The 20,754-nt window shown below is 44.8% G+C and overlaps 2 protein-coding genes across 3 annotated transcripts in view; one reads left to right on the forward strand and one right to left on the reverse strand.

Moving 5' to 3' along the window:
- LOC118548244 (membrane-bound transcription factor site-2 protease) overlaps window positions 1–20,754 on the reverse strand; it is a 192,796-nt gene that overhangs the window by 136,012 nt on the left and 36,030 nt on the right. The window lies entirely within an intron of this gene.
- The window catches only part of SMPX (small muscle protein X-linked), a 56,297-nt gene that overhangs the window by 17,710 nt on the left and 17,833 nt on the right, over window positions 1–20,754 (forward strand). For both annotated transcript variants that reach the window (XM_078064472.1, XM_078064473.1), the window contains exon 4: window positions 4,741–4,889. In XM_078064472.1, the coding sequence (XP_077920598.1) occupies window positions 4,741–4,875 (135 nt within the window). In that variant the 3' untranslated portion in view covers window positions 4,876–4,889. The remainder of the gene's footprint in view (window positions 1–4,740; window positions 4,890–20,754) is intronic.

The raw sequence follows: 20,754 nt of genomic DNA on the forward strand, positions 1-20,754 counted from the left end.
CTCTGTGGTACAGATGACCCTCAGTTCTTCTCTGTACAACTGGTACTTTCCTCCTCATAAGTGTCCCAGTTAGGGGGTTGGGAAATCACGTTGCTCTCACTCTTGTCTGACAGTTCCAGCACATTCTAAAATAGACAAGAACTGATATACCCTGTTTGTGAACACCTACTTTATGATAAGTCACATGTACAACTGGCTAATCAATATTCTTCACAGGATGGAGGGAGTGAGGTAGCCACAGAGACCCAGAGACCCCAGGAGTGTTTCTTGAACTGAGCTATACCTTTTGCATGGGGCTCATGGGCTGGGAGGGTGGAGCTGAGTGTGGTATTCCATTACTGTCTGAGCAGAAATGAGCTCTCGGGACTCGTGGGGTCTTAGGTAGGGGTAGGATCTAATGACTCAAGGTCTAGGTTGGACCTTGGAGTAAGTTTCTCATGGAAACAGCATTGCAAGGGGAGCAGTTAGGCAGCCTGGCTTGGCTACAAGATGCGTTAAGTAGGATTTTGTGGGTTTGCCACCTTTTGTTCCATAGTTTGGAGGGGAAAATGGAATCTGAAATAAAAATAAATTCTACAGCCACACTTCAAAAAAATTGTCTAGTTTGCAAACCTGGAATTGCTTACGTACCTAGTTTTGGTATTTGTTGCCTAGCCTTGCGTGAAGATAATCACGGTATAAAATGGAGATCATAACATACCATCCCTGAACATAACAGGCCACCTCGATCACAGCCAGTAGCTCCCCCATCTCAATCCTGACACTATCTCATACTTGAAGAGGATGTACTCCAGCAGGAAGCCAGGATCAGCCTGTGGCCGTCTGACCAGGCCTGGGAGCACTGGCTGGGTCTCCAGCCCACCTATGGTCTCAGTAAGCCCTTTGTTCTGCTCACAGAGCTGGAGCCCACCCTCCGTCTGCTCAGCCCAGCCAGAGTTTGGCATGTGCCCGACACAGAGGCCTTACAGCCAAATCCTTACAAGCAGGGCCCACCTTTTGGATGAGACAAGGCAGCTGCTTGCTTGAAGTGACTTGAAGGGTATTGACAAGCCTCCACTCTGCCTCCCAAATCTCTCTTTTGACCGTAATTCCATCGTTATGAAGCCAGAAAATAGCATGTTGGGACTTTCTGTTGATTATTTCCCTCTCCATCTTGTCCCTTCACAAGATGCAGACACACTATTTAATTCCGGTCCCACTCTTTCCTAGCTGTGAGGCCAGGGGCAAGTCTCTTACTCCTTCCCTCCCTGCCTTGGGCCTCAGTTTCCTCAGCTATAAAACGGGGATAATAGTAGCAGGTTTATAGGGCTGGCGTGAGGATTACATGAGTTGGCACGTGTAACTTGGAACAGCTAGCAGTGTAAGTGCGTACTGTTACTGCTAAGTCCTCAGTGTCTGAGCGCGCACGAGTACAGCAGACTCTATCACCCCACAGAGGTGTGGTTAGGGGAAAACTCAACAGGGCGCCGAGTAGTAAAGGGGGACATGAAGGTGAGACAGCAGGAAAACAGTTCACCATTTTGCCAAATTTTACGAATACTCTGTTACCCCCCACGGGGACGCTTCCCTTGACAACAGCCATTCCCGAAACAGGTAAAGGTGCTGGGGCTGATAAGCCCTTTCTCCAGCTCTCTTTATTTCAACCAAAGAACGTCTTCCATGTCCCTTCTCAATTCAAATATGTATGTACAGAAGAAAAAAAAGTACTCTGTATTAGCCAAACGGGGCCATCTGGAGCCCTGCTTACTCATGCCTTTATTTCTAATAATTCTTATAATAAATTTTAGAAGAAATGGAATCCGATTCCCATTTTTTTAAAAGACGAGAGAAGATTCGTTTAAGAAATGCCCCACCATTAACCCCTTCCTGAGTCAATGTCATGTCTACTGATTGAAAATATCCACTTATAATTTCCATTATATGTGACTGTGCCAAATCAACTGCTAAAAGTCTTACCTTATAAAAAAAACACAGCGTATTGAGGTTTTAATAACTTGAAAGGGCCTAATATTAAATATTATCATCCTCTATCCGTGTATGTTCACATAATGAGTCTTTGCACGTAGACGCGTAGCAACACACATTGGCTCTACACATTCAATGTGCCAAAATAGCACATTTTGATATTACAAACACAGTGAATGTGACGTACCCAGGAACTTAACAGAAGGAATTAGAAACATTTTTCTTCTTCATGCTTCTTTATTAAGATCTACCCACCTAACAACCATGAGAACATTCATAAGTGAGGAAACATTTTTCATTTCACTGCTACACATATTAAAACAAACCCAATTTATAGCCTTGTTTTAAACCTCTTTCCAAAAGCCTAGGAAAGAACATTTTCGAATACCTGGTCCTCCAAGTGGATGTTTAATCGTTTTAATGATTGCTTCTAAATCTGCATTTATAAATGATGAGTGTGTGTGCATGATAAAAGGAAGCCGATCCTATGGCTCTGTATGTACGTTGGCCTAAGGAAACAATATTTTCCAGATATTTACAACAGGTACAGTCTACACTGAATTACTTTATCATTTTGTGTGGGAGACACGTTAGCTCTTTCATCAGTACTGCGCCAAGATTCAAAGAAAATGACTATAGGAAAAACCATTAGCCCTTAGTAGAAGAACAGCACCTCAGTATTTTATATTTCACCTCACCCCTCAAACAGGCAATTCTATAAAAAACGCCCCTCTACCAAATAATTGGTTAGAGGGTGGGAATCTTGAACAGTTTCTTCCCTTCTCCTTTAGGTTCTAGACAGTTTGAGAACTAGACATAGGAGCCAGATGGGGGCAAAGCCCAGCATTAGCTTTAATACCCAAGTCACAAGGCTGCCTGGTTAGGCCGGCAACAAGTATGGGCCTTAGGGCTTGAACCAGAGGCAAACGTGTGTTTTCCTTTCTTTTCTTTTTTTTTTTTAAAGATTTTATTTATTTATTTGGCAGAGAGATAGAGAGAGAGCACAAGTAGGCAGAGCTGCAGGCAGAAGGAGAAGGAGAAGCAGGCTCTCCGCTGAGCAGGGAGCTGGATGCGGGGCTCAATCCCAGGACCCCGGGATCATGACCTGAGCTGAAGGCAGACGCTTAACGACTGAGCCACCCAGGCGCCCAAACATGTGTTTTCTTCCTCCTTTTCCCCGGAGCTGTACTGGTTCACTCAGTTGTTGGCCGAGCAGATGAAGCCCTGGCAGTCCCACACTGCGACTGTTAGTTTGGGTCCTCCAAGAAGCCGACACAACGACAGGCTTAGACGTGCAAAATATTTATTGGCGAAACCACTTTTAAGGAAAAATGGGAGGGTGGTTAGACCTGTGATGTGGGTGAAGAAGAGTGCGACAGAGGGCCGGGGCGAAACCTCTTAGGCCTCGCTGCAGTTCTAAGGAAAATTCTCGAGCCCAAGTTCCTCCCCAGGAGTCTCTTGTCTCCCAGGCACGGGCCGGCCTTAGGATCCTGTGACACTCAGTCATTGGGCAGGAGCAGCTGTGGGAAGTGTGACCTCAGCGTGCTGATGGACGGGTTGCAGAGCAAAGCAGCTGGGGTCATTTAATTACCCTCCCAGGAGAAAACTGATCAGGGAGGCGTGCTCTTGTGGCTGCCACGGTGACCAAATGTTCCTCCAACACCTTCCTTTGGGGCTGCAGAGTATCCCACCTCTAGCAGAGGAGGAAAGAGTTAATAGGCAGTTTTCTTCTGTAGTAATGGCTTAGGTGTTCTAAGCTCCACACACAGCAACTGATCTCTGTTACTGTTACTGTCTATAGTCACTGTTAATGGGTCTGGTTGGCGTATGTACACAGAGGCGTGTATTTGTCATTATGGTACATTCTTGGGATCAATCAGCTGAACAGCATTGGACAAGTGCGCACGTCTGAACCAGGCATCGGAGGAGCCGCAAAGAAAGTATAGGATGTGGTCCTGCCCTAAAGCTGCAACAGCATAAAAACATTAGATAATAGGAAGTTGAAAATCGTTCCCAGGGGCGCCTGGGTGGCTCAGTCGTTGAGCGTCTGCCTTCGGCTCGGGTCATGATCCCAGGGTCCTGGGATCGAGCCCCGCATCGGGCTCCCTGCTTCGCGGGAAGCCTGCTTCTCCCTCCCCCACTCCCCCTGCTTGTGTTCCCTCTCTCGCTGTCTCTCTCTCTCTCTGTCAAATAAATAAATAAAATCTTGAAAAAAAAAAAAAGAAAATAGTTCCCAAAGCCGGGAGGGAGAACTGGGCCTCCTCTGTGGCTCCATCTCACGCCACCCACATTCGAGAAGTTTTTGCGTATGTCAATATCCGTTTGTTTATGCTTCCCGGAGATGTTGGAACAAAGTCTGGCAGCTACTGTGCACCCCAAACAAAAGAATTTTAGGCTTCTGGACTAAGTCACTGTTAGAGCCAACTGTGCACTAACATTCTACAAATCTCTGCTGTTCAGGCATATTAGGATCGTAAGAGGCCAAATTAAATTCGCTCTCGTAAGGTGCTTCTCTTGGAAACACAAGTCCTAACTAGTCTAATTTTTGTTAGTTATCAGACGCTGACTACTCTTGTGTTTTCTAAGTCACGTGAAGATGACTTGTTTTCTTCTTCCAACTTTATTCCATATTTGTCTACAAACTTCAGATCTTCTGGAAGCTCTGGGGGTGTCTCAGTAGCACAGGAAGAAGTGACGCAGCTAGAATCACACTTTGACAGAGACCAAATGCCTTCTTCAGTGAGCTGATCCCTTTTTTCTTTTCTTTCCCTTCAGGGTGTTCCTCCCACCTCGGATGAGGAGAAGAAGCCAATGCCAGGAGCGAAGAAACCTCTGGGACCTGCGGTCAATCTTTCAGAGATCCAGAATATTAAAAGTGAACTGAAGTATGTCCCCAAAGCTGAGCAGTAGTTGGAAGAAGGGAGGTGAGTGAAAAATTATTTCCTTCCACTTAAAAAGACCGCTATAAAATGGATTAAGGAAGCCTTCCATAGAAGGAGTCTGGAATTCCGGAAGCATTCATTAAGTACCAGGGCCTTCACTTTAGACCAGTTTTTCTGGTGCAAAGGTTTTCTGGTAAAGCCGAGCTTTGGGGCCTGTCATATTTCAAAACCAGCCAGAGAGCCATCGAGGATGTTTGCCTGCCAACCCCTTTCTGCTCACCTTCTTAGTTGGGGGAGGACAGGGTTGAGAGAAGGAAGATGCTTGGGAGGGGGCCCTGAGGAGCTTTTCATCTTGGGGTCCAGGGAGAGGGCCTCTGTCATTCCATGCCTCAGTTTCCTCACCCCGATGCCACAAAGAGTGATGAGCTAGTCCTGAGGAGAGGCTCATCGGAGCAAGGTGCTGAGGAAGTCTCGAAGTGTAAAGGGGGTAGAGACCAGGTCAGGCCTTGAGACGAGTAACGCGGGTGTGTGCAAAGCAGACCATGCGGACACAGTGATGACTGAGAATGTGCACGAAGGAAGGGCAGGCTCAAAACTGTACCTGCCACCCTCCCGAGGAGGCAGTGCAGGCAGGACCTGTGACCTTATTTTCATTGTTATTGGATCTGTTCAATGATGACCCTCTGGTGAGGGCTCAGCCCTGACCTCCATCTGCAGACCTGACGTGTGCGAATTCTGCCAGCAGGGGGCATGTGGAATTGGCCTGTCCTTTCCAACTCTCCTGTGGGACCCTGAGAGCAAATCTATTTTATCCAACATTACTGAATCCCACCATGCACAGTTGATTCCATTTCTTAAGCAGACGTTTAAATTTAGAAGAGAGGAATCTATATTGGTAACATAAAACAGGTATTTACCTGGCTGACTGCCCATTCATTCGTTTGTTCATCAACGTGCTCATTTCTTCAACTGATATTTACTGAGCATCCGCTATGTGCTGAGCACTAGAAACATTTGTTAATTATATACCATATGCCAGATACTGTGTGAAGAGCCTCGTATCCACTGTTTCTGTTAAGCCTTATGATACCCACTTACTGCTCCCATTCTTGAGAGGACTTTTACAGGAGCACTGGTTTTCCCCATCTGTCGTGCATCCTCAAGAGGGCGTGTGACTTCAAAGTTAGTGCTGTCACTCAGCTTCCTACTCCGCTTCATCCCTTCCTCCTACCGCACCTTACGCACCTTACGGAGGGATTGCACTCTTCCTATAGGTGTCAGGGTGAAATCCTCTGACTATGTAGGTCGAGGCAAGCACAGCACTGGAGCCCTGCCACGCCTTCTCCTGTAGACATAACGAAGAACAGAATGTTCTCTGAGATAATCCCAAGTGTAGTGGCGATGTTCCTTGTGTCATGCTTATGCTGGCTTACCAAGACATTTGCAAGTTAGTTCTGAGGAAAAGATTTCTTTATAGCACAGAGAAAGAGGAGCTGTTTTGAATTAAAATAACACAACAGTATCTGGTGTTTGCAGCACAGTTACATAAAATAACAAAGGAGTCAGGATAAAATACTGTGGAGTCTCTGACTCTAGAATGAATCCCAGGAACCTGGTTGGGGACAAAGTGACGCCAGCAGGAACTGACCTGAAGTGTGGCTAGACACACTTGTTATTATTAAGTTTTTTTTAAAAAAATATTTATTTATTTATTTATTTGACAGAGAGAGAGAAAGAGAGAGAGATCACAAGCAGGCAGGCAGGCAGGCAGGCAGAGGGAGAGGGAGAAGCAGGCTTCCCGCTGAGAGGGAGCCCGATGTGGGGCTCGATCCCAGGACCCTGGGATCATGACCTGAGCCGAAGGCAGAAGCTTAACCGACTGAGCCACCTGGGCGCCCCCACACTTGTTATTATTTATGACAGAATGAAACAAGTTGATGAGGAGTATCATGACACTCAGTCCTGCTTATATAGCCCAGCTGAGATGAAATACTCCAATAGGCTTGGGACGAAGCCGCAGAACTTTCTTGTGAGAAAGCCCAGGGAAGAAATTAATGTTTTGTAATATTTATTACCATCACCCAAACAAGGCCAGTTAGACACATGAAACTTTAATGTAAACTTTAAAGGATTTTGCTTTTATGAAATCTGTGTCGACCTAAATTTAACCCCAGTTACAGTTTCAGAAGAACTTGGTTTTGAAGATTCAAAGGAATGCTGATTTAAAATGAGCTCAGAGAAAGGGAAACCCTCCTACACTGTTGGTGGGAATACAAGCTGGTACAGCCACTCTGGAAAACAGTATGGAGGTTCCTCAAAAAGTTGAAAATAGAGCTACCGTATGGCCCAGCAATTGCACTACTGGGTATTTACCCCAAAGATACAAATGTAGGGATCCGAAGGGGTACGTGCACTCCCAATGTTTATAGCAGCAATGTCCACAATAGCCAAACTATGGAAAGAGCCAAGATGTCCATCAACAGATGAATGGATAAAGAAGAAGTGGTATATATATACAATGGAATATTATGCAGCCATCAAAAAATTGAAATCTTGCCATTTGCAACGACATGGATGGAACTAGAGGGTATTATGCCAAGCTAAATATGTCAATCAGAGAAAGACATGTATCATATGATCTCACTGATATGAGAAATTCTTAATCTCAGGAAACAAACTGAGGGTTGCTGGAGGGGTGGGGGTGGGAGGGATGGGGTGGCTGGGTGATAGACATTGGGGAGGGTATGTGCTATGGTGAGTGCTGTGAATTGTGTTAAGACCGATGAATCACAGACCTGTACCTCTGAAACAAATAATACATTATATGTAAAAAAAAAAAAAAGATAGTAGGAAGGGAAAAATGAAGGGGGGGAAATTGGAGGGGGAGATGAACCATGAGAGACTATGGACTCCAGGAAACAAACTGAGGGTTCTAGAGGGGAGGGGGGTGGGGGGATGGGTTAGCCTGGTGATGGGTATTAAGGAGGGCACGTATTGCATGGAGCACTGGGTGTTATACGCAAACAATGAATCATGGAACACTACATCAAAAACTAATGATGTAATGTATGGTGATTAACATAACATAATAAAATAAAATAAAATAAATCACTGTTTATCTGTAAAAAAAATAAATAAAATGAGCTCAGAGAGGATCTTGTAGTGTTCTCTGGCAGTGATTACAGGAACGGGGAACGATATCAACTCGATAAAATATCAAAAAGTTACCAGAATATCCAGGACAAGTTTTTGTTACTTCATTTTCTCAGGGAAGACTTTAATGATTCTTCTTTCCTGAACAAATTCTAATAAGGCAAAACCACTCAGAGAGGCCTGTTTTTCCTTATTCTTACAGGAATGTGAAAACCTACATTGTCAGGGTAATTTTTTTTAACTTTTTTAAAAAAGATTTTATTTATTTATTTGACATAGAGAGAGAGAGCACAAGCAGGGGGAGCGGCAGGCAGGCAGAGGGAGAGGGAGAAGCAGGATCTCTGCTGAGCAGGGAGCCCGATGCGGGGCTCAATCCCAGGACCCTGTGATCATGACCTGAGCTGAAGGCAGCCGCTTAATGACTGAGCCACCCAGGTGCTCCTTGTCAGGGTAATTGATCCAAATTCCAAATGAGCACCGTCGTTGTTTTAAGCCAAGGAATGATCTTTATTTCTCATAGGAGAGGTATTAGTCTGGTTTGCTTTTGACCTATCAATTCTTCTCCTGCAATTATGTCAGATTTTGAGACTTCCATGGTCATGGTTTGTGGTCACAGAGGGAGAGCATTTTTTTAACATTGATCAATTCACTGGACTCATAAGCAGTAAATATCCTGGACCAGCCATCATTTAGCCCCTTACTGGTTGGATTGATTTCTTCCTTCTTGGGCCACCACTTTGTCACCTACCCTCACCATGTCCTGTTCAATGATTTGATCAAACAGATTGTTGTCTGAAGTTTGAGTAAGTCCATAGTATCAAACACTGTGAACACCACGCGACCCAAGGCTCAAAGTCCAGGTTATAACTACTACAATACGTTAACATATAAGATGGACCAGCATGTCCTTCCAGCTGAGATCAGTGACTCCTTTTAAGTGGGATTTCAGATTCTTTCCATGCCCTGTGCCATGGCTAGAATTGTTCATGGAAATCGGTTTAAAACATTATGGGATAGGAACCAAAAAGGACAGTGACTAGCCAGTTAGGGATCAGGAATCATGGCTTTTGGCAAAGGACTTAGGGCCTGGACCCAACCGGGAACCAGAGCCAGGCTACACAAGGACAGCACGTACTGAGTCAAGACCAAGAGACACTGGAGTATCCCAAACGGGACCCCAATCCAGGCTGGTAAGGGCATTAAACAAGGCCAGATGAAGAGACAGAACCAGAGGCAATGTCTGAAAACTAAGAGCCCTCCAACACTCCTGCACCTGCTGTTTGCTGCTTGAGCAGGAATCCCCCGTGTCTACAGTCAGAAGACACCATCGGCTTGTTTGCTTGTAGCTACAGCAGATTCCACCTCAGACTTCATAGACAGGGATCTGGAGAACCCAGAGGACTATTCAGGGCTGGTGTCCAGCACTGTGTGTCCATTTCTGCTCCCTCTCAATCCTCAGATCAGACCACAGGGGCCCTGTAAAGAACCTCTATGACTAGTTTCTGTACCACGGGCATTTTCTTCATTCTGTGCTAAGATATATAGATGTCATACTTGGTCTCCGCTCTCAGGATACTTCGATCTTGGTGGAAAGACAAAATACTTCAAAAGGCAATTCAAGAATTAGAGAGCGGGAGCACCTGGGTGGCTCAGTTGATTAACCATCTGCCTTCTGCTCAGGTCATCATCTCAGAGTCCTGGGATGGAGCTCCACGTCAGGCTCCTTGCTCAGTGGGGAGTCTACTTCTCCCTTTCTCTCTCTCAAGTAAATAAATAAAATCTTAAAAAAAAGAATTAGACAGCAGCTCAGCGATTCAAGATATCTAATGGCTGTTTATGACCCCCTAAGTAGGTAGTAAAGATAACCAATGTTATGATGTATGAGAGGGGAAACTCGTGATGATTTTGGTTCAGGGACAATTTGAAGGAGGTGGTGGGAATGGAATAGTTTAACAGAGGCTCAGAATTAGCTTCTGGACGTATTGAATGTCCAGAACATGATTAATAGACAAGCCTAGTGAGATCAAACCGTTCCTCTAGGGCAATATCCTTAAACTTCTGGAGCAGAACAAAACAAGATCCTACAACCGTCCCACACCATCATCTCTTCTCTTTTTTCCAGCAGTAAAAGAACTCAGTGATAACAAAGAATTGGAGAGGAACAAAATAAGTATCAAAGTGGTAGCCATGCAGCAGTTACAAACAAAATGATTAACAAAGGTAAATCCTAAGAATAAGTCTACAATTATGTTAATGAGCACAAAGAGCAGCAATCAAAAGTCCTGGGACCCATGAAGCCGTAGAAAGAAACTCGTTCTGAGGTTGCAGGAATTATCCCTCTCTGTGGTGGACATTGCGGCCTGACCACATGTTGTGTGGCAGCCAGATTTCATGCTCACTTACTACACCAGGCTTTTAGAAAGATGTGAAATTTAGTGATTCTTAATAACTCAATAGCTTTTGGTCATGCATGTAAGTGAAAATCTATGGACTTAATCCCCATTTGCCGTTAAGAACTGAGGAAAGCATCAGAGAGGGAGACAAACCATAAGAGACTCTTATCTCTAGGAAACAAACTGAAGGTTGCTGGAAGGGAAGGGGGTGGGGGATGAGGTAACTGGGTGATGTGCATGAAGGAGGGCACCTGATGTAATGAGCACTGGGTATTAAAGAAGACTAATGAATCGCTGACCTTTACCTCTGAAACTAATAATACATTATATGTTAATTAATTGAATTTAAATTTAAAAAATGGAAAAAAAAGAACTGAAGAAAGCACTTGCATTTTTGCATCAGGAAGACTTTTGAGGTCAACCAGTGGGCATTGGACCATTCTCTTGAGAAACACTGTGGTAAGGCAGTGAGAGTGAGTTCCAATGATCTGCAATGCCTGTGTAGCCATACACAGTCCCATGATCTCGAGTTGGCCTCTATCCCATACCCCAAGTCAGCCAACCAGCCTTGCTTCTGGATTTTGTGGTTCGAAAAGAACCATTATAAAGCCCTGATAGAGGGGGTATGCCTCGAACATTCTGCCCCACCCCTAGCATCTTCTGTTTATGCCGTCACAATACTACCAGAGTGGTATATTGGTTTCCTTGTTTATACCTTCTTCATGATGCCAGGATAAAGCTTCTTAAAGGTGTGGGGGGGAACACCTGATAGATCACGAGCACACAAGGCATGTCTGTAGAATGTTACTGGTGCTGTGACCATAGCAACTCTGGTGGCCCCTAGAAATGCGTGTTCTTGTAGACTTCCCAAGTCCTTGTATTCTCAGGGAGATTACTACTTAAAAGCAAGACTAGCTTTTCTTGCAAGGTCTGAAAGTAACCTTGTTGACCATGATCAGTAAAGGGCTCAGAAATTTGACTTGAATTCATTGATTATAACTTCATTATTCCTCTGGGAAACTGAAAAATTAGGGAAGATGTCAACTTTGGCTCATAGTCTTTGAAGGGGAGAAAAACATGTAAAACCAGAAGAAAGTAATTTAATTATCAAGAGTTATTTGGCTTTATTTTTCAAAGACCATCTAGGTCCAGATAAGACATATTTACCAACCATTCATCCAAGGAGATGTCATTTCTGCTAGAAGAGAACATAAGGTGTTCATTACTCTTAAATGTTAAGTATTATGCATCACCGTTGTTCCTACTGATTCAAGGGCTAATTTTGAGAGTGTTGGCAGGAGGGCAAATTGATGTACCCAGACATTTGATGAAAAGTGCATTTAGTACCTAACAACAGACCCCTAAAGTACACGATGCAGAAACTGATGGAACTGAAAGGAGAGATAGACAGTTCAACAATAATAACAGGAGATTTCAATACCCCACTTTCAACAGTAGATAGAAGTAGACAGAAGATCAAAAAGGAAACTGCCTTAGTCTTCTGGGGATGCAATTATGGGATACCATAGACTGCGGGGCTTATAAATAACAGAAATTTATTTTTCACACCTCTGGAAATTGGGAAGTCTAAGATCGAGATGCCGGCAGATTCACGGTCTGATGAGGCCCTGCTTCCTGGTTTATAGATGGCCATTTTCTCCCTGGATCCTCACACAGTGGAAGGGATAAGGGAGCTCTCTGGGGTCTCTTTTTTTTTTCTTTCTTTTTTTTTATTATTATTATGTTATGTTAATCACCATACATTACATCATTAGTTTTTGATGTAGTGTTCCATGAGTCATTGTTTGCGTATAACACCCAGTGCTCCATTCAATACGTGCCCTCTTTAATACCCATCACCAGGCTAACCCATCCCCCCAACCCCCTCCCCTCTAGAACCTTCAGTTTATTTTTCAGAGTCCATAGTCTCTCATGGTTCGTCTCCCCCTCCGATTTCCCCCCCTTCATTCTTCCCCTCCTGCTATCTTCTTTTTTTTTTTTTTAACATATAATGTATTATTTGTTTCAGAGGTACAGATCTGTGATTCAACAGTCTTACATAATTTACAGCGCTCACCATAGCACATGTCCTCCCCAATGTCTATCACCCAGCCACCCCATCCCTCCCATTTGGGGTCTCTTTTTTAAGGGCACTAATCCCATTCAAGAGGGCTCCACCCTCATGACTTGGTCACCTCCCGAAGGCCCCACCTCCAGATGCCATCACATTGGGATTACCAGTTCACCATATGAATTTGGGTGGACATAAGCATTCAGTCTACAGCAGAAATAGAAGACTTGAATAATACTATAAACCAACTAGACCTAACAGACATCTAGAGAACATTCCACCCAACAACAGAAGAGGACACATTCTTCTAAAGTGCACATGCCACATTGTCTAGGAGAGGCCACAGGTTAGGCCATAAAGCAAGTCCCTCAGTAAGTTTAAAAGGAATGAAATCACGCAAAGTCTGTTCTCAGAGCACAGTGGAATGGAATTAGAAATCAGTAACAGAAGGAAGTTTGGGAAATCCACAAGTTGTGGAGCTTAAATAACATACTCCTGAATGACCAACGAGTCAAAGAAGAAATCACATGGGAAATTAGAAAATTCTCTGAGACAAACAAAACCAAAAATATAATATACTTGTGGGATGCAGCAAAAGCAGGGCTGAGAGGGAAATTTATAGTTCTAAACACTTACGTTAAAGAAGAAAGATCTCAAATCAGTAACCAACCAGTCAAATCAATATTAGCAGCTCCATTTTGGGAAAACATGCCCTTGATTATCTTAAACTTAACTGATATCTACATATGTGACAGATGATTAAATTGGTGTGTACATGGAAATATCTTTCTTTTCAAATGGTAAGATGTAGTACGCTTTAAAAATCGATTTGTATAAATACCATAACAACAAAACAGAAGGTGGTAAATACAAAATAATCACCCATAAGATCACCATTTTAGCATAATACTAATTTGATAACTCCCCTTCCAGGATTTTCCTCTGAGTTTACATGTTGGATACAGTACAACAAAGTTGCCAACAATATGGGATTTGGGGCCATCGGGTCATGGAAGGTTTGGTCTCATTACCTTCTACCTTTGCAATTTTGAGCTCAGGGTCTCTATTCCCTCATTTCATAAAAAGCAGAAAATGGCGTCTTCCTCATTGGGTAGTTGTGAAGGATCAGGGAGATGTATAGATTTAAGAAAGTATATGTGGGCATGGCACCTGGGACAGGGTAGTTATGCAAAGATGGGAACCTGTTCTGCTTTTACTTTTTCTTACATAACATCATTCACAGCACATGTACGATTTCATATCTTGCTTTTTCCACACTACATTTTCCCATAAGAATATTTTTTATGCTGCTTTGTGGCCTTCAGAATTAAGATGATTTATTTCTCATAGTGTTTGGCTTATCATGATTTCATAACCTTTTCCCTTTTCCAGAAGACAAAGGACTGATTTATTGTTGTATACAGAACTAAATTTAAAAAAAAAAGAAAAAAAAACTTCTCCAAATATCTTCTCTGTGATTTGCTGGAAATTTTTTGTGTTCAGTTTTAAAATGCTCCCCGCTTTGACTCAATTACAGAAGCTCTATTCACTTTCTTGGAAGGAAAAGGCTTTATCCTGAGATTTTTTTCACTCTCTAGTGAAGCCATATTTCTTTTGATCTGTGAAGTTCTTTTTTTTTTTTTTTTCTTTTGCTCCCCACTTGGTTAGGATAAAGATGAGTTCTGCTGTGGTTCTGAACTGCACCAAGGTTTTATTCATTTGTTTTCCTGACCAGCAAAGCTATTATTCTAGGCCCTGGTTATAAACAGTGTGGGTGCAAAGTGCTCTTGAGGGTGAACATAAGAAGCCTTTAAGCTGATTGTGGCAGTTGCTTTAAGAGGCTCTCCTCAGCAAACACACAGAAGCTATCCGGAGGGGTTCTATTAAAACAGAGATCTGGAGGGCCTCTTGTGTGTGTGTGTGTGTGTGTGTGTGTGTGCATGTGTGTGTGTTTGTGTGCACGCTCTTGCCGGTGGGAGGGAGCTGGAATTGGGGAGAGAGCGTTTGGGGAGTAGACCTGAGAGCAGAGAAGCACATCTGCTCCAGGCCGCTTGGTAGAAGGCCGAGGTGACTCAGGACCCAACACTGTAGAGCCTTGGACACTGGCACGTAGATTTCCATGGGCTAAGGGATGGTGACAACTTGGCCTGCTTGCAACACAGGGAACTCATGACCCCATCTCAGTAGTTTGGGGACTGGAGGGGGGCAGCAAAGTCTGCAGACAGCTTGAGTTGTCACAACTGGGAGGAGGTGTGGGTATGGGCTGCTACGGTCACCTAGTGCGAAGACACCAGGGATGCTAGGAAATGTCCCACAATGCCCAGCACAGGCCCCTCTCCCCAGCCCCAAACAACGAATGATCTAGTCCCAAATGTTAGTAGTGCTGAGAGTAAGTAACCCTGATTTACCTCGCTTAAATGTTGACGTCGGGACCGACTTTTTGCAAACTTACCTTTCCAAACAATCGGTGCGTTGTATTTTAGAGAAATTAAAACATTAATAAAAATAATAATAATTAATGGCCCAGTATTTATTATCTCTTTACAGTCATCAGAGACTTAGGAATAAAAATAAAACCCTCTTAAATAGGATTCTTTTGTCAGCTGGTAACTACATGTATTTTTGGTGTATGGTATATATGGAATATTCCCGAGTTATACTACTAGGCCTTAAACACAACTATTTTTGTAGGTTATTTTTTCATCTTAAATGTATCGGAAAGCAGTAGATTATCTTAGCAGCTCATCGAGTCTTTTAAGCATTTGTAATCATCAGCACCGTCAACGTCATCATTTCTATCGCCCTCACTAGCATTAGTAGATGTAGTGTGTGCTCAGGGGGTGCCGAATGCCACGGCTTGCGCGTCACTACATTATCTCATCCACTCCTCGCGCCGACTATGTGGGGTACATACGATGCTGCCCGGCCACTTATCGGGGAAAGAAGGCTAAGAGACTTTACGAACTTGACCAGGGTCACCCCGCTTGTAAGCCACAGAGGTGAGATGCAAACGGTCATCTGTCATACTCCGCAGCCACTCATTTTAATCACGGTCACCCACTGCATTCTTTTAACATGTTCTCTTAGTTGTATCTTCCAGGCTTTGCAAATATTTCACTGTGTTAGGTCGGAGTAAAACAAGCAAAGGCTAAAGAGACTGCAGAAACTGTCACCTTCACAAAGAGGTGACACTATAACTCTGACATGTTGCTTCATTCATTCGTTCGTTTGTTCGTTTGTTCATTCATGCGTGCATTCATTCATTCAACAAGCATTCATTAAGCACAAAGCATGTGCCAAGTGCGGAGGCTATCAGTGTCGTAGACTCAAATACGAATCAGACTGTCTACCCGGCTTCAGGTGAATGTGCAGAAAGCGGCCCGGAAGCACAAATAATGTGCTCTTTTTAAAGGTCTTGAAAAAGAGGGTTAATGTCCGTGAATATCAGAGGGAGCATGAAAGAGAGAAGGACCGAGAGAAAGGCAAAGGAAGGGAAGGGAAGGAAGGAAAGGAGAAGGGGATGGGACGGCAGGCAGCGACAGTGGCTGTGCTGGGGATGACAGGGAGCTGGCTCGGTGCTGACAAAACGGCAGCAGAGGAGCCCCAGGCCTCTGCAGAGGCCGCCTTCGCTCCACTCTGGGGATGAGCGAGGGCTTGGCAGGAGTCTCTGTGTCATCAGGAGGCAGCCGGCTCCTACCCCTCCTCCCTGTGAAGGCTTTTCTCTCTCCTTCGCTCTCCTGCTGTGTGCAGCCCACACAGAAAAACTGGGGAAGTGAATTCCAGGCTGTCTAATCAGGCTCGACTGCATCGTGACAACACTGCTCGTTTTAACTCCCTCCACACGCTGTGGCATTTGAGAAGGAGAAGGAATCACGAGGAGCAAATCAAGACTTGCACATTTCCCTTGTACTCCCTCGCCACCGCTCCCTGCCTGTGAACTGATCACTCCACAGCCTCCGGTTTAGGGCTTTAAGCAGATGGCGAGGTGGTGGATGCTTTCATCCCAGGCAGTGTCGGTCAATTGGCTTCTCACGGAGGGAAATTTCGATTAAGCGGTTGACAGATTGGAGTCACTTTCGTCCAGGCAAGTGGCGAAAGGCTGCTTGGAACAATTCATCTTGACTGCTGGAAAAACAGCAGAAAGCAAGCGGGTCCCACTGCCCCCAAGTCATGGATGCCTTCTGTAGAAAGGACAGTGGCTCTTCCTCCCTCCCTAGAAGGCCTGCCCTGATGCCGAGCAGGCACAGCTAATCCTTAACAAGGAATACACACGTGGCGGTGCCTCGCTCGCGCCTCGCCCCCAATTTTGGACACAGATGATAGGAATCATGGCTGCCCTGTAGTTCCAGAGCTAATGATTAATTCTTGAGAACTTACCAAACAGGTTTATTAAATTCTGAGTGCTCAAACGTCCGTTTAGTCAGACTCAATTACGTTTCATCTTTTAATCATTTTGTACATGCACTACTTGGAATTTACTTTAGCTGGATTAACCTTTTGCTTCATAATGCAAGTTAGCGGCATGAATGATTTCAATGGGAAGGCGTAACGTACTGGAATCATTTACTCGTTGGGTAAGCGAACACCGGCACAGCTACTAGAGGCCAGGCAGTGCTACGTCAGAGGCCAGGCAGTGCTACGTCAGAGGCCAGGCAGTGCTACGGGGCAGGGCCCCTCCGGGAGCTCACGGTGCAGGTGGGTGAGGATGAGAGAGGGGACCTGAGCACATCAAGGCTGCAGTACGAATGAAGAAACAAGACACAGCCTTTGGATGTAGGTGATGAAGATTCTAGAGAGGAGGTTGGAAAACAGATACTCTACTGAAAGAAGGTTGAAGAGCAAACACTTTAGATGTGATTCGGGTGTAGGTCGAGGCCCCGGCTTTGCTATTCCCTCGGTCTGTGATTTGGCATAATTGCTCCGTGTCTTTGTCTGAAAAACGAGGAAAAATAGCTACCTCACAGGGGTGATTTTGCTCCCTACCCTAACGGACCTTTTGCAATGTTTGGAGAAGTGTTTGGTTGTCACACCTCAGGGGACATACTATTGGCATCTCGTGGGTTGAGGCCAGGGATCACTAACCATCCCACAATACTCCCCGGGACAGCTCCCCACAAGAAGTATCAGTCACGCCGAGGTTGAGAAACACTGAATTGCACGGTGTGTATGAAGTCCTCAGCCCAGTGGTAGCTATGATTACTGACGACAGCATGTCACCATTGGGCACTGGATGTGCTAGAGTCGAGCACACCTGCGCTCTGCTTCCAGCTATATCACGTAGTGACTCTGTGACCTTGGGCAAGTTGCTGCTCACTCTGAGCCACATCTATAAATAGGAGTGATAATACCAATCTTGAGAGGAAACCATAAAGACACGGAGTTGACTCAGATGGGGCACCTGGCGTGAACCAGGACCCAGAAAGTGTTCATTCCCTTTGTTGGCCCCACATCTTGATCTTGCCTATACCCTCTGTCCTCTGCCCCTTTCTACCAAGGGCAGGAATCGGTTGGTTGCTTTTTAAATGACATACTCTCTAAAGAGTAGCTCTGCATCTTTTCCCAGGGAATACGAAAGAGCTCACTGAAAATGAAATCCTATTAGTTGTCTGTGACTAATAGGAGCTCACTGAAGCACTGTAAGCCTCCGAGAGGCTCTCTGTCTCAGCCTCCACCTACCCTGCACCATCTGAGCTTGAGCCAGTTCAGATGATTTCTAAGCTGCACGTACGCTCCTTCTCCTGGAGGAGGCGCTGCAGTCCCATTTTTCAAAACCTGCAGCACCTCCAGTTTCCAAAGCCCTTGTCTCGACACTAAAATTACAAACATTTCACTCGAGCCATTTCATTTTGTTTTGGAGACTTCAAGGGATTTCCACCCTCCGACCATTTTTAAGCAGCAAATACATCTGGTTTGTAATCTCAGACTTTCCCCCCAAGAAAATCAGTTTAAGAAATATTTGGAAGGTCAAGCTGCCATTCTACTATCAAGGAAAAGGGAAACAATGCATTTGAGACCACATTTTACTGAGCATTTTGAACGGGCTTGATGGCCAAAAAGAGGCGTCTCATCTTTTTAGGAATCTTTGGTGCACAGACTAGGTACTATTGGAGTCTGGTCTAGAAACAAAAACAAGATCCATATCAATCTAAACATCCAGAAAGTGCCCTGGGTGTCTTCTCTGTGACATCCTGTCCTGGCTTATGCCCCATTCACATCCAACTTACACCTCTTATTACTCTCCAGGAGTGTTTTCTCCCTCTTTCTGATGTTACTTAACTTGATCATTAAGTAATGTCGACTTTGCAGTGAGAGTGAAACAAGTAGGCAGACATTAATAAACACAGGTGCCAAACAACATGGCAGCTCAGCCACTGTGAACAGACCACTTAGGGGGCATCAGGAGCCAGGCAACGAGGAAACAGAGGCTTATTTGGAGCTTTATGGCAAAAACGAAATCACATCTTTTAGCGAGAGGCTAATAGTAGCAATAATATTAACAAGCCCTTGCATTTGACTTTAAGAATTCCAGAGTACTTCCATGTTCTCGTTTGAGCCTCACAATGGTTTGTGAGACAGGCAGGGCACTGAATTTGCAGGTCCTTCTAAGGTGACTTCCAACTTCACACAGGTTGGAAGACTGTGGGATGTGTCATCATCTCCTTCCAGAGAAAGTTCATTTTAAGACTATTAATCAAGCCTAGCTAAGTGCATCTTTAAAAATGGGTGTGATCTCTTTTAATCAGAAAAGTAGGATCACCACACAGTCTCCAGCAGGTGCCAAAGAAGAGTCAGTTACTGCCCGCGCCATGGGCCAGAACTGAATAGGTAATGGCTCTGTTTATACCCAGGAGGATTTTTCTCATAGACATGAAAAGATAGCTAGAATTAATCTATCCATTTCTATCTATAGCTATAACTCAAAGGAAATGTACTATCTGAACTTTCATCTCTATTTACGGTTTTCTTGCTGCCTCATTTTAAAAACTCATATTGTATCTTTCATTTTATTTATTTCATTTTTTAAAAGTAGGCTACACGCCCAATGTGGGGCTTGAACTCATGACTCTGAGACCAAGAGCCACACGCTCTACTGACTGAGCCAGCCAGGCACCCCATATTGTATGCATAAAAACATACAACACACACACACACACACACACACACACACACACACACACACACACACACAGATTTGATCCCAGATTTGAAAATCAGGCTGAAATGTCTTCATTTCAGAAAGACCAGGTGGCAAACAATTGCCCCTGGGGAAGACTCCAGTTTAAGAAACCCCGAAATAATCACCCTAAAGGTAAACTCTCTTGGAAAGCTCTCCATTGTCACCAACAGCCAAGAAATGGCATCCTGGATTCCCTGCAGAATCATATATGAAGTTTACTGCTGGTTATCTGTCAGGGGAGAGAGAGCCTGGGAATCATTCTGAGCCAAATCCAATTCAATTATGGGCCAATTATAGACCTGCTTCCACTGCCAGGAATGGGCCACACCACCAACCCAGCTGGTTTCAGAGCCCCTGGCTGGCAGGGACTCCCCGTACATGGGTAGAAGAGCTCGTGGTTCAGAGAAGACAAAATCGCTGAGAGAGTATGGAGAGCAGCACAGAAGGCAAATGCCAGTGTGCCCCTGAACCTCCTCACCATCTCACTGCCAGTCTTCCACAATTGACTCCAGACTCAATTGTCCCTCCTGGGTGGCACCCTTTCTCACGAGGTGATCAAATTACGAAATGCCAAGAGGTTGCAGGCCAGGCTTTGCTCCCGCACTCGAGGTCAACCCGCTGCGATCTCGCCGTGCTGGCCACGGTGCTAACTAGGAACACAGTGCCTGGACCCACGTCACCACTGACAGCTTCACCGAACATGTAGGAGTTAAAATGCCAAGAAACTTGAGTTAGAAACTTGTGATGGGTGAAAATATAGCTATCTCTATTAAAAATTAAAACGCCTTTGTGAAGTTCGGCTGGCACTCCCAGCCGACTGACCTCATTTCAGGTCCGTATTCTAGCATCCAGTGGTGCCGTTATCCCCGGTGCTGGCTTTGCGTATCTGACCCGCCAATTTAAGAAGCAAGGTTATCCCTTTCTTTAACTGAGATCTCGAGGAGAGAGGGGGACAAGGCAGCACCAAGGACAGCATCCTGTGGGCTGTGGCAATGGAAACCCTTTAGATTGGCCTCCAGCAGTGGTTCTCAAACTTTCTCATGCTGTGTCGGCTTCACATGGAGGGCTTCCTGAAACTCAGACTGCTGGGCCCCACCCCCAGAGTTTCTGATT

The sequence above is a fragment of the Halichoerus grypus genome, chromosome X (assembly GCF_964656455.1).
Source record: "Halichoerus grypus chromosome X, mHalGry1.hap1.1, whole genome shotgun sequence".
Classification (NCBI taxonomy): Eukaryota; Metazoa; Chordata; class Mammalia; order Carnivora; family Phocidae; genus Halichoerus; species Halichoerus grypus.